Source organism: Schistocerca serialis, chromosome 8 (genome assembly GCF_023864345.2).
Source record: "Schistocerca serialis cubense isolate TAMUIC-IGC-003099 chromosome 8, iqSchSeri2.2, whole genome shotgun sequence".
In the NCBI taxonomy this organism is placed as follows: Eukaryota; Metazoa; Arthropoda; class Insecta; order Orthoptera; family Acrididae; genus Schistocerca; species Schistocerca serialis.
In genome coordinates, this window is record NC_064645.1 from 630659384 (window position 1) to 630674188 (window position 14805).

Below are 14805 nucleotides of genomic sequence, written 5' to 3' on the forward strand. Positions count from 1 at the left end.
GCAAAGCATCAGGTGGCGGCTGATAAGTCGCAGGGCAGCTGTTGACCTGCAGAATCCAGCAGCCTCCAGCTCTGTGTATTGATCTCCAAAGTGCTCTCAGTAGGATCAAAGATTTGCACTCAGGTGTCTCACCCCAAGTCCACCTGAAGTTTCTGCTGGCTCACAGGAGTCAGCTCTCAGCCCCTGTTAAGGGAACAGGAGCCAGCAGCTTCAGTGTCAGCCTCAGGAGCAAGATAGGCAGCAGAAGTGCTCACCCTTTCAAAGGTGGATGATGGACAGTGACCGTGTCATGCAGGTCAAGCCTCCAGCATGCTTGCAGTGTGATGACAGCCTCTGCGCCCCATCAGTGTTTCCTCAGAAGTTGACAGGTCAGCTGGCACCAGCAGCGGCATCCTTCCATCCGAACTTGTGGTTCCATAAATGATCGAAGACAGCTAGGCATGCTATGGGTTGACCTCCATAGCCCTCCCTTTTACTGAATAGCTGCAACTGACACAAGGGCAATTGGCAGTCGGCACTCGGGGATCGCATGTTTGTTAAGGAGTGTGGGATATTTATGTTGGCTTATCTTGTGTGCTCTGCAGCTGTGGGGATGGCTATGGCCATCATGGTCCTGGTTTCCCCTTGCTGTCAGCTCTCCTAGTGACTTCAGACTTTTGTAACTTCACATTTCAGAGGCTCTTTTTTACTGGTTCAACACCTGAGTACTTAGTGCTGTGTTGTACTTACCTTCCTTCTGAAGCTCTGCTTTCTCATTTGGCTTCCAAGCTGTCATTATACTTTGCTTGAAGACTTGGGCACTTGGTCATTCCCCAGTGTTGCAATACTTCCATGTTTGCCACAACTCACTCAGCATTTCCCCCCAGCTGTCAGTCTGCTGGTCATTGACACATGTGGTTGGCTTCAGGAGCCACCAAGATAGAACCTGGATGAAATTTTTGTGTCCACAGAGATACTATCCTGGGGCATAACAAAATGTAGTCCTAAACTCAAAACATGGGGCCTGAAATCATATCATTTGAATTTCTCCTCCCAGCTTGACTGGGTGCATATTCTGAAGATGAGACTGAGCCGTCCAGCACTCAACTGCCCCGTCCTTTTCCAGGCTTCACATATGCAAATGGTTTTCCCTTTCTTTGTTACCTCTCCTCCCCACCCCACCCCCTCGGTTTCCATTGCTCTCTCACACACTCCCCCCCCCCAAGCTCTCTTCATTCATTTTGTGATTTCTTTCTGCTTTATATGTTTATTTTTTTTCATTTGTTTCATCACTGCACCTAAAATGTGCTTGCTTGTTTTCAGATCCACAGCCTACGGTAACAGTATTAATCCGTGGGCCATTTGGCAGGCATGCATGGACAATGCAGCTTCGTCATCTTCCACGTCATAAATCAGGCACAAAATATCATACTCCCAACCCAGGTCGGCCAGTTCCAATGGCCGATGTTGGTGTTCGACATGAAGTTCGCCAGCGTTACTTCCCGGACAGTGTTGATAGGATACCACAGTGCAAAATGTAAGTGGATAATGAGATCACAGTGTCGTGCTGGAAGTGCTATTCAGTTTAGTTGTATGAGGCCAATGTATGAGGTGGCCTCTATTTTCTTGTGGAGTAACAAGTGGGTAAAGTAATACCTTTACTGCATCGATGTGCACAATATCTCAATATGCGTCCTGTTGTAATAGTGGAAATATTGTAGAGCCATTTGTCAGTCTGTATAATTTACTGTAAATGAATACTTCATTCAAAAACACTGACAGGTGTGAAGTTCTTGCAAAACATGTTAGATTGTCTCTGTCGTATAGCCCCTTTCTCATTGTGTCCTTGAAGGGGATGACATTCTATAAAGAATTTTGACTGCTGTTAATGGAACCACACAGAGGTTTGAGGTCATACCCTCACTCCCCACTCCCTCCGTGATTCCTGCAAAGAACTTTGTGATTTCCTTGGAGCACAGAGTGTATGGTGTCATAATTTTTAAATATTTACCTTAATCAAACCCGTGATAAAATTTCAGCAAGTGTTAAAAACGATATATTGTAAAACATAATTTTTTATAAACTTAAACATCAGTTCTTTGAAAGCCAAACTGTCACTTGTATACCAAGGAATTATGCACAACCATGTTTCTACTGATTGTGATGTTAAAGTAAGAAGTACAGCTTTCAAAGACTTGAAGTTAAGTCCAAAACTTTATTTTGGACAGACAAAATGTGAGATGCTCTTCAGGGACCTAGCAGTGCTTACACTTATGTTAATACATATACTCCAGTACAATAGTGAATTTAGAAGAAACTATGCAATGCAGAACACGACCCTACAGTTAAAAATAATTTTCGTATAGACTGTGTACCCCTATCAAGGGTCCCAAATAAAGGTTTACGTTACGGTGTGAAAGCTCATAACTGGTTATTGACAGACATTATATGATATATCCTGCTTACAAAACCTCCATCAGGACTCAAAGCCTCATTGAATAAAGTTCATTGATTTGCTATAGCACTGGTATCACAGGAAAATACCCAGTAATGCGTACTAAGCAACTTTTAAATAATGTGACTTTTCCCACATTTATTAGCAACATTCCCAGTATGATGATCAGTTCCAGTCAAAAAATAATTTTACTCATTATACGTTTGGCATTGACAGAATATTCATATTATACAGTCCCGGTCAAATCCTGACACAACAGTCACAAGGCAGTATTAGCCTCAGTTTGTGTAATCAGTGAGCACACCACGTACATGACACAAATAAATGAATGCTCCGTACAACACGGTACGTAATCAGAGTTCCCAATTATTCGCACACTAGTTTGAAGTAAAATTCATAACAATTAACACTGTTCAAAAGTTGAAGTTAGCAAGCTCATAGAGTCACACTTCCATACTGAAGTCATGTATACTGATGACAGTTTTACACAGATATGGTAATTTGATACATTATTGCAGAGATTGACCAGGATGTTGCTGGTGCATATACTGCATAATACTGACTAGCCGAGAATACCTGAACTTTAGCATAGAAGTTGCCGCTAAGATTTCCAAGCCTCAGCTGAAACTTGTAGGTTGGTGGTTGGTCTTATAAAGACTGTCTTAAGAACATATTGTGATTTCGAAAACTACATTTTCATTTGAGAAACAGCGAAGTTAGATTTTGCTAATTTGGATGAGCTGTATGTTATGATAGTAATTTGGTTTACAAAAATATTTGGTGTTTTAGAAAAACAACAAAAAAATGTAACCATTTCATATATTTGCATTGTGAATAACCCAGTTATGAGTACAAGCACCATCTTTAGATTTAAAATTATTGATGCAAATTCTTGCAAATTTTTAATTACTGTCCCAATTACTTAAAGAATCATGTCATCAGTTCACAATAATTAGGGCAGCAAAAGTACAGTAACAAAATCTGGAATATAATAGGCATAATGGTGCAAATGGTGAAAGTAATTTTTGGTTTACCCAAACTTTGATCAAAATTATTTTGTAAATTAATTTGTTTCAGGGAAATCAAAGTACGTTTCTATAATGTTTGGATATTGTTCTCTCTGAAAAGTTGTGTCAACATACCCAGCTCAACTGATTAGCTCAAAGTTCTGTCTCTCATAGTATAGTAAAGTTTTCAGTTGTTAATAACTACTTGTAATTAACACAGCTTTCTGCAAAACTAATTACGTTAATGGAGTCAGTACAATGCAAAGAAAAGCCTGAAAAATAAATCTAAGTGAGGCAAAGTCTGATTAACGTTTTGATGGAACCAGGTATATAATACACATATTTGATGCGTATAACTAAATTTAAAGTGGAAAAAATAAAAAAAAGTTGAAGTGCAGTCAGACAGTAAATCAATAATCCTCAGAAATTCGAAAACAAGGTAAAAGCATCCCTCATTAGCTGCTCTTACAATGTGCTTGAATGTATGGGCTGAGGGATGAAACTCCGTGGATGACTTTAATATTTATACAGATGAGCCAAAGCTTAGAAGAATGCAGTGACCATTATGTATATGAAATTTATCCATATATATATTTCAGGTCACACAAGTTATATCATTATTAGTTTTGGCTACTTTGCAAGTCATTGTCAGATGATTTGAATAATTACATAGCAGCTCATCAAAGTACAAAGTTGTGCTTTTATTAGTCACAATTTAATGTATTCAGATCATCTTACGATGACTTGCTAAGAAGTCAGAACAAATAATGATATAATTGGTGTGACCTGAGGCTGAAATATGTAATTAAAAAATCTTCAAATATATGTAATCAACATATGTCAACCTTTCTAGTATATAAACAGCTGATAGTGATCTGTGTGAAGTTACACTTTGTTTGGAGTATTATATGAAAATGGCAAGTGAGTAGCAAAACAGGAGGAGCTGTGTCTTTCCTCATGGTAGGTACTTTTCTTATAACGTATGTAAGTGTGTGTAAAGTAATTTAGAAGGAATTCCTGTAATTACACTCCTGGAAATTGAAATAAGAACACCGTGAATTCATTGTCCCAGGGTGGGGAAACTTTATTGACACATTCCTGGGGTCAGATACATCACATGATCACACTGACAGAACCACAGGCACATAGACACAGGCAACAGAGCATGCACAATGTTGGCACTAGTACAGTGTATATCCACCTTTCGCAGCAATGCAGGCTGCTATTTTCCCATGGAGACGATCGTAGAGATGCTGGATGTAGTCCTGTGGAACGGCTTGCCATGCCATTTCCACCTGGCGCCTCAGTTGGACCAGCGTTCGTGCTGGACGTGCAGACCGCGTGAGACGACGCTTCATCCAGTCCCAAACATGCTCAATGGGGGACAGATCCGGAGATCTTGCTGGCCAGGGTAGTTGACTTACACCTTCTAGAGCACGTTGGGTGGCACGGGATACATGCGGACGTGCATTGTCCTGTTGGAACAGCAAGTTCCCTTGCCGGTCTAGGAATGGTAGAACGATGGGTTCGATGACGGTTTGGATGTACCGTGCACTATTCCGTGTCCCCTCGACGATCACCAGTGGTGTACGGCCAGTGAAGGAGATCGCTCCCCACACCATGATGCCGGGTGTTGGCCCTGTGTGCCTCGGTAGTATGCAGTCCTGATTGTGGCGCTCACCTGCATGGCGCCAAACACGCATACGACCATCATTGGCACCAAGGCAGAAGCGACTCTCATCGCTGAAGACGACACGTCTCCATTCGTCCCTCCATTCACGCCTGTCGCGACACCACTGGAGGCGGGCTGTACGATGTTGGGGCGTTAGCGGAAGACGGCCTAACGGTGTGCGGGACCGTAGCCCAGCTTCATGGAGACAGTTACGAATGGTCCTCGCCGATACCCCAGGAGCAACAGTGTCCCTAATTTGCTGGGAAGTGGCGGTGCGGTCCCCTACGGCACTGCGTAGGATCCTACGGTCTTGGCGTGCATCCGTGCGTCGCTGCGGTCTGGTCCCAGGTCGACGGGCACGTGCACCTTCCGCCGACCACTGGCGACAACATCGATGTACTGTGGAGACCTCACGCCCCACGTGTTGAGCAATTCGGCGGTACGTCCACCCGGCCTCCCGCATGCCCACTATACGCCCTCGCTCAAAGTCCGTCAACTGCACATACGGTTCACGTCCACGCTGTCGCGGCATGCTACCAGTGTTAAAGACTGCGATGGAGCTCCGTATGCCACGGCAAACTGGCTGACACTGACGGCGGCGGTGCACAAATGCTGCGCAGCTAGCGCCATTCGACGGCCAACACCGCGGTTCCTGGTGTGTCCGCTGTGCCGTGCGTGTGATCATTGCTTGTACAGCCCTCTCGCAGTGTCCGGAGCAAGTATGGTGGGTCTGACACACCGGTGTCAATGTGTTCTTTTTTCCATTTCCAGGAGTGTATTAGTATGGGTAGGGTTAGCACTAGTCATGATTTGTTGTTGGTAATTTTACAGATGTAACAAGCAGTGACTGCTTGTTTAATGAATTAATTATTCACATTACTACATGGGCTTCATATTTGATGGAATATTAAAGTCAACTCCCCCCCCCCCCCCTCCCCCTCCCAGCAGGAGACTGAGCTGCTGTCTGTTTCCTTACTGAACTTCATCTCATGTTAAAAGAAAACAGTGGCTAATTTTCTGTTTGAACTCCCATTTCATTTGTGTGTGGCTCTAGTATTTGTTATCATATACTCTAACTATGATTATGTCTTTACTTTCACTCTTTTGCTTGAAATTGTTTCCAAACCTGCAGTGTTGTGACACATTAGAAGTAATTGAAATAGGAAAGTGCATTAACACAAAATTATCATAAGATGAGACTGCTGTATTAAAAGTGATATGTCCATAAGAAGAAGTCACATAATAAAACAGTTGCAAAATTCTTTTATTTTAGTAGGACTTCAAATGATGTTGTATGTGCTACAGTCGGTTTATATTATGTCCTGAAATTCAGAATGAGTGAATGGGGAAGTTAAAAAATAAGCTTATAGATGTTTGATTAGGTGTTCATGACAAATAATGGTCTAAAAGTAAGTAACACAGCCAATATGGTATTGTATTAGTAATTGAATACTAATTTTGTCATTTTTCACATATTACAGAGACAGGTCTATACCAACATTAGATTCTTTGTCTGCTGAGGAGCCAGGGCTGCAACAGCTACAACACTTGATTGAGAGACAGTCTACACTTGAACAAAGTTCAGCAGAACAGAAGCAGAAACAGGAAGCGGAACAGGGCTTCTGTCAGCAGCAAGAGTGTATGCCTCCAACTCCGTGTCAAGAGTACCAGACAGCCAGGCTGTTTCTGTCTCACTTTGGCTTCCTCTCTCTTGATTCTGCAAACGTAAGATTTTGAATATCTACTGCTTCTTATTTGTTAGAAAAAATGATTTACTCACTCATTCACTCACTCACTCACAGAAGATGGTACTGAATCCAGCTACACAAGCTGTGAATCAGCCATTGTAGTTATGAAAACTGGTCTCAGCCACAGTTTGGCAGTGTCTGGTTGGCTGTGGAATAGTTGCAGTAAATATGGTATATGATATTACTGCTTTCACAGGTTTTTCTGCCTCGCAAAGTAATAGAATATGTCAGTGATGGGACTGGAATAAGACCTGTTTGATGGGTGTGAAGGACAGGTGTTCACCTGGGTCTTCTGATGTGGAAAGAGGTCAGGATTGGGTTGGGCATAATGAGGAGTCGTAGTAGTTCATAGATACAGTGTAAGGTGTCATACCACTCTGGGAGTGATAGAATGGATTATGGGTAGGACGTTCCTCACTTCCATGGTGATAAGTACTCGAAGCCCTCACAAAGGATATAGTTATGTTGTTCCAGCCCAGGTTGTGACACTGGATAATAGGGGGAGGGGGGTGCTCCCTTGCAGCTGATTCTTGGGGCTGATGTGAAAATTAGGGGCATGTGAATCTTAGTTTTTTTCTGAAGAAGGTAAGCTCGATTCTAGGGGGCCAGTTTGATTGTAGAAGTGAAGAAGAGTTATATGTGTACTTCCTGACAGATCTGAAAACTGTGGGTCTCCATTCACAATGTTATTTCTGAAGTCAAATTCCATACTAGAATAAACCCATATTCACCAGACCAACTCATCAGTATTTTTATAGGCCAAATCAAAGTAGACAATATGACTCTTAGTGATGGTCGGAATGATCTCTCTGATGATGAGATGTGGAGATTTACTCATTGGAAAGTAGTTTGATCAAGAAACAAAGAAATGATTAAGACGTTTAAATTCTATCCCCAAGATATAGATTGAAGCTGTATGTGTTGTGAAAAACGTGTCATCTCCAAATACTGGTCTTGAATATGAGGCAGCAGAAAATATTCATTTTACCTTGTATATCTATGTGTTTCTTTCCTTTGTTTCTAATTTTGCTTTTTAATTATTCTCTGCAAAAACTGTAATTAATTTAATTCCACCGCCCTTGACAGTCTTTGAAAATGTTGAAACAAGACTCGACTGTACCCCCCCCCCCCCCCCCCCTCTCTCTCTCTCTCTCTCTCTCTCTCTCTCTCTCTCTCTCTGTGTGTGTGTGTGTGTGTGTGTGTGTGTGTGTGTGTGTGTGTGTGTGTCTAACTGTTTACCTATCTATCTCTATCTGCCCCCCCTCCCCCCTCTCCTCCTTTTCTATGGAGTATAAGGAGTTGCCTTGCAAAAATATATTGTAAGTTGGGTGGCAGTGGGAGGTTCTTGTTCTATCATATTTCCACCCCTAAAGCTGTAAAGTAACAACTTCAGTACACTATGTGATATGTGATCAAAAGTAACCGGACACCCCCCAAAAACCATATGTTTTTCATATTAGGTGCATTTTCCTGCCCCTTACTGCCAGGTAGTCCATATCAGCAACCTCAGTAGTCATTAGACTTCATGAGAGAATAGAGTGGAGTGCTCCGCAGAACTCACAGACTTCAAACGTGGTCAGGTGATTGGGTGTCACTTCTGTCATATGTCTGACATGTACAGCACAAAAGTGTACAGGCCAACTTTGTCTGTTAACTGACAGAGATCGCCAACAGTTGAAGAGGGTTATAGTGTGTAATAGGCAGACATCTATCCAGACCATCACACAGGAATTCCAAACTGCATCAGGATCCACTGCAAGTACTACGACAGTTAGGCGGACAGTGAGAAAACTGGGATTTCATGGTCGAGTAACTGCTCATAAGCCACACATCATGCTGGTAAATCCCAAACAACACATTTGGTGTAAGGAGCGTAAACATTCGACGATTGAGCAGTGGAAAAATGTTGTGTGGAGTGACAAATCATGGTACACAGTGTGGCGATCCAATGGCAGGGTATGGGTATGGCGGATGCCCAGTGAACATCATCTGTCAAGGTATAGTGCCAACAGTAAAATTCAGAGGCAGTGGTGTTATGGTGTGGTCATGTTTTTCACAGGGGGGGGGGGGGGGGGGTGACCAATTTGGGGATGGCAGTTGCACCTTTCAACATGACTGAACACCTGTTCATAGTGCACAGCATGTGGGGCAGTGGTTACACAACAATAACATCCCTGTAGTGGAGTGGCGTGCAAAGAGTCCTGACCTGAATCCTATAGAACAGTTTTGGGATGTTGTGGAACGCCGACTTCGTGCCAGGCCTCGCCGACCGACATCGATATCTCTCCTAAGTGCAGCATTCCGTGAAGAATGGGCTGCCATTCAGCAGGAAACCTTCCAATACCTGATTGAATGTATGCCTGTGAGAGTGGAAGCTGTCATCGAGGCTAAGGGTGGGCCAACACCGTACTGAATTCCAGCATTACCAATGGAGGGCTACACGAACTTGTAAGTCATTTTCAGCCAGGTGTCCGGATACTTTTGATCACATAGTGTATGTGGATTTGTGTTTTTATTCATTGACTTTGATACTACATCATGTCATCACTTATTTCTTAAATATATTTATTAAATGAGCCATGAACCATGGACCTTGCCGTTGGTGGGGAGGCTTGCGTGCCTCAGCGATACAGATAGCCGTACCGTAGGTGCAACCACAACGGAGGGGTATCTGTTGAGAGGCCAGATAAACGTGTGGTTCCTGAAGAGGGGCAGCAGCCTTTTCAGTAGTTGCAAGTTCAACAGTCTGGATGATTGACTGATGTGGCCTTGTAACAATAACCAAAACGGCCTTGCTGTGCTGGTACTGCGAACGGCTGAAAGCAAGGGGAAACTACAGCCGTAATTTTTCCCGAGGGCATGCAGCTTTACTGTATGATTACATGATGATGGCGTCCTCTTGGGTAAAATATTCCGGAGGTAAAATAGTCCCCCATTCGGATCTCCAGGCGGGGACTACTCAAGAGGATGTTGTTATCAGGAGAAAGAAAACTGACGTTCTACGGATCAGAGCGTGGAATGTCAGATCCCTTAATCGGACAGGTAGGTTAGAAAATTTAAAAAGGGAAATGGATAGGTTGAAGTTAGATATAGTGGGAATTAGTGAAGTTCGGTGGCAGGAGGAACAAGACTTCTGGTCAGGTGACTACAGGGTTATAAACACAAAATCAAATAGGGGTAATGCAGGAGTAGGTTTAATAATGAATAGGAAAATAGGAGTGCGGGTAAGCTACTACAAACAGCATAGTGAACGCATTATTGTGGCCAAGATAGATACGAAGCCCACACCTACTACAGTAGTACAAGTTTATATGCCAACTAGCTCTGCAGATGACGAAGAAATTGAAGAAATGTATGATGAAATAAAAGAAATTATTCAGATTGTGAAGGGAGACGAAAATTTAATAGTCATGGGTGACTGGAATTCGAGTGTAGGAAAAGGGAGAGAAGGAAACATAGTAGGTGAATATGGATTGGGGGACAGAAATGAAAGAGGAAGCCGCCTGGTAGAATTTTGCACAGAGCACAACATAATCATAACTAACACTTGGTTTGAGAATCATGAAAGAAGGTTGTATACATGGAAGAACCCTGGAGATACTAAAAGGTATCAGATAGATTATATAATGGTAAGACAGAGATTTAGGAACCAGGTTTTAAATTGTAAGACATTTCCAGGGGCAGATGTGGACTCTGACCACAATCTATTGGTTATGACCTGTAGATTAAAACTGAAGAAACTGCAAAAAGGTGGGAATTTAAGGAGATGGGACCTGGATAAACTAAAAGAACCAGAGGTTGTACAGAGATTCAGAGAGAGCATAAGGGAGCAATTGACAGGAATGGGGGAAATAAATACAGTAGAAGAAGAATGGGTAGCTTTGAGGGATGAAGTAGTGAAGGCAGCAGAGGATCAAGTAGGTAAAAAGACGAGGGCTAGCAGAAATCCTTGGGTAACAGAAGAAATAATGAATTTAATTGATGAAAGGAGAAAATATAAAAATGCAGTAAGTGAAACAGGCAAAAAGGAATACAAACGTCTCAAAAATGAGATCGACAGGAAGTGCAAAATGGCTAAGCAGGGATGGCTAGAGGACAAATGTAAGGATGTAGAGGCCTATCTCACTAGGGGTAAGATAGATACCGCCTACAGGAAAATTAAAGAGACCTTTGGAGATAAGAGAACGACTTGTATGAATATCAAGAGCTCAGATGGAAACCCAGTTCTAAGCAAAGAAGGGAAAGCAGAAAGGTGGAAGGAGTATATAGAGGGTCTATACAAGGGCGATGTACTTGAGGACAATATTATGGAAATGGAAGAGGATGTAGATGAAGATGAAATGGGAGATACGATACTGCGTGAAGAGTTTGACAGAGCACTGAAAGACCTGAGTCGAAACAAGGCCCCCGGAGTAGACAATATTCCATTGGAACTACTGACGGCAGTGGGAGAACCAGTCCTGACAAAACTCTACCATCTGGTGAGCAAGATGTATGAAACAGGCGAAATACCCTCAGACTTCAAGAAGAATATAATAATTCCAATCCCAAAGAAAGCAGGTGTTGACAGATGTGAAAATTACCGAACTATCAGCTTAATAAGTCACAGCTGCAAAATACTAACACGAATTCTTTACAGACGAATGGAAAAACTAGTAGAAGCCAACCTCGGGGAAGATCAGTTTGGATTCCGTAGAAACACTGGAACACGTGAGGCAATACTGACCTTACGACTTATCTTAGAAGAAAGATTAAGGAAAGGCAAACCTACGTTTTTAGCATTTGTAGACTTAGAGAAAGCGTTTGACAATGTTGACTGGAATACTCTCTTTCAAATTCTAAAGGTGGCAGGGGTAAAATACAAGGAGCGAAAGGCTATTTACAATTTGTACAGAAACCAGATGGCAGTTATAAGAGTCGAGGGACATGAAAGGGAAGCAGTGGTTGGGAAGGGAGTAAGACAGGGTTGTAGCCTCTTCCCGATGTTGTTCAATCTGTATATTGAGCAAGCAGTAAAGGAAACAAAAGAAAAATTCGGAGTAGGTATTAAAATTCATGGAGAAGAAATAAAAAGTTTGAGGTTCGCCGATGACATTGTAATTCTGTCAGAGACAGCAAAGAACTTGGAAGAGCAGTTGAAGGGAATGGACAGTGTCTTGAAAGGAGGATATAAGATGAACATCAACAAAAGCAAAACAAGGATAATGGAATGTAGTCTAATTAAGTCGGGTGATGCTGAGGGAATTAGATTAGGAAATGAGGCACTTAAAGTAGTAAAGGAGTTTTGCTATTTGGGGAGCAAAATAACTGATGATGGTCGAAGTAGAGAGGATATAAAATGTAGGCTGGCAATGGCAAGGAAAGCGTTTCTGAAGAAGAGAAATTTGTTAACATCCAGTATTGATTTAAGTGTCAGGAAGTCATTTCTGAAAGAATTCGTATGGAGTGTAGCCATGTATGGAAGTGAAACATGGACGATAAATAGTTTGGACAAGAAGAGAATAGAAGCTTTCGAAATGTGGTGCTACAGAAGAATGCTGAAGATTAGATGGGTAGATCACATAACTAATGAGGAAGTATTGAATAGGATTGGGGAGAAGAGAAGTTTGTGGCACAACTTGACCAGAAGAAGGGATTGGTTGGTAGGACATGTTCTGAGGCATCAAGGGATCACCAATTTAGTATTGGAGGGCAGCGTGGAGGGTAAAAATCGTAGAGGGAGACCAAGAGATGAATACACTAAGCAGATTCAGAAGGATGTAGGTTGCAGTAGGTACTGGGAGATGAAAAAGCTTGCACAGGATAGAGTAGCATGGAGAGCTGCATCAAACCAGTCTCAGGACTGAAGACCACAACAACAACAAATGAGAAAGTAAGGTATCAACAAATAGAGGAAGAAATGAGTTGCAGGCAGGCACAATGAAAATGTTATTATTCCATCCTGGACTTTCCATTATGTGAAAATAAAAGATCACTCGTTTCCTTCTGATGTTCGCTTGAGAAAGCTGTCTTTTGAAGTTTTTTCAGTTTTATCATGGATGCTTTTAAAGTATGACACCACATTATGTGAAACAGTTATTTTGTTCTTGTCAGATATTGATAAATTGCTAAAAGAAACTTCTTCTTATGTTCTACATGTGAACATCACTTCATAATTTGTACATGATTCTGTATTCCAACTCTCCAGAAGAAATTAATTTTTTTGGCTCAATATTGAGATTTTACATTGTGGCTCATTAATATTGATTATTTTTAGCTCGTTCTCACATGGACAACGATGTGATATATACACGGTGTGTTTTCAGGGTAATGTAGAATCACCAACCACCCCAATAACTGCCTTGAATCCCAGCATCCCTGGTTTCTGTCAGGATTTAGAAGCTCTGGATTCAATGAGTTCACGCACATGTGACACTGTTCATGTCTTCTATGTGAGAGCGGGACAGAAGACACCCGAAGAAATACTGGCAAATGTTGTAAGTGCATCTAGTTACTTTAATTAACTTGTAGCAAAGCGTTGCGAAAAATATCACAGCATCATTAAGATCTACTTCTTTGTAATTTGTTTTTGTATGCAAATTCCTGTTTAGAGAGAGCTGATGCATAACAGTTATAAGAGTTTGTAACTTCGTGTCTCAATATTTCTTTCTTCCTTCCTCCCCCCACTCCCAGCTCCATCCCAGTTACCTAATTACCCAAAATTGTGTGCAATTGTATCTGAAACTCTAAAATTTGCCTAAAAAAAGTAGAGATGTTTGAAATAGATTGAAAAAATCTGTTTCAAATTTCTGGATGTTACCAACATATAATTTACATAATTTCCTTGCACTTTGGGCTCAACACATGTCAGAGCATTTGGATTTGCATGGCCGGTACTAGTGTTTCAGAATCCAACATATATAGCATCAACACAAGGACATATTTTGCTCATGAAACTAACCTTTTATATTGGGGCCAGTGTTTGAAGACAGCCACCCCATCTCTTCCCATGCCTTTCTCTAACTCTAGAGCTGGTTGTTTGTGGTAAAATTTAATGTTATTTTTTATGAAAATGCTTAACAAAAATTTTGTTGTAGTTGTCACCAGACACAGTTCATCCGCACTTCCTGGAGTTTTTGTTGTCTCTTGGGTGGCCAGTGAATGTATACAGGCATCCAGGTTGGACAGGTCACTTAACCACCAGTTGGAAGATCTGCCAGCCACAATCAACAGGTATAAAAATTTAGTGAGTTTTGTCTTCCATAATTGATACAATGTTATACAGCCTCAATTGTTATTATATTTTCTGGTTTATTTGTCTTTTAAGAAAAAAAGGAAAAGTTTGTGTAGGTTCTGTCCAATAAATTAGGCATAGTAACACTTCTTTCAACATTTTGCACATTACTTCCAATGGCTGGGTGGAATAATTCTTGATTTATGCTTCAAGAGAAGTGTGTGTGTGTGTGTGTGTGTGTGTGTGTGTGTGTGTGTGTGTGTGTGTGTGTGTGTGTGTGTTCCATTCTTCCTGAGTTTGCATGGGAGTGTCAAGAGTATGAATACTTATATTTACATAGCATTTCTGTGCAGATTATACAAACTTTCAGGATTGTTAGAGAGTAGCAAGTATACCAGTCAGCTATAAGAAACCCTGGTACAGAAATTACTTGAGTTGGATAAGACAAGCCAAACATGTTGCAGGATAACTCTGCCAACAAAACGTGAGAACTAGTCATTGACATCTGTACAATGTAATAAATTAACTCATTATGTAATACATTTATGTTTATGTGCAGTTTGTTATGTACATACTTGCAGGCATTTTATGGAAGGCAAACACAGCCAACACATGGATATACATCAAGGGGCTGTGGCTACACAAAACCATTAATGATAGGCAGATAGTTCAATATTTTTGCATGCTTGTGATGAGCCACAGCTCACTTTGCTCTTCTACACACACACACA

The 14805-nt window shown here is 41.5% G+C and overlaps 1 protein-coding gene across 6 annotated transcripts in view; it reads left to right on the top strand.

Moving 5' to 3' along the window:
• Positions 1–14805, top strand: part of LOC126417188 (ral GTPase-activating protein subunit beta) — a 395509-nt gene that overhangs the window by 323825 nt on the left and 56879 nt on the right. For all 6 annotated transcript variants that reach the window (XM_050085090.1, XM_050085092.1, XM_050085093.1 and 3 more), the window contains 4 exons: positions 1303–1516; positions 6595–6838; positions 13167–13337; positions 13938–14073. In XM_050085090.1, coding sequence (XP_049941047.1) covers positions 1303–1516; positions 6595–6838; positions 13167–13337; positions 13938–14073 — 765 coding nt within the window. The remainder of the gene's footprint in view (positions 1–1302; positions 1517–6594; positions 6839–13166; positions 13338–13937; positions 14074–14805) is intronic.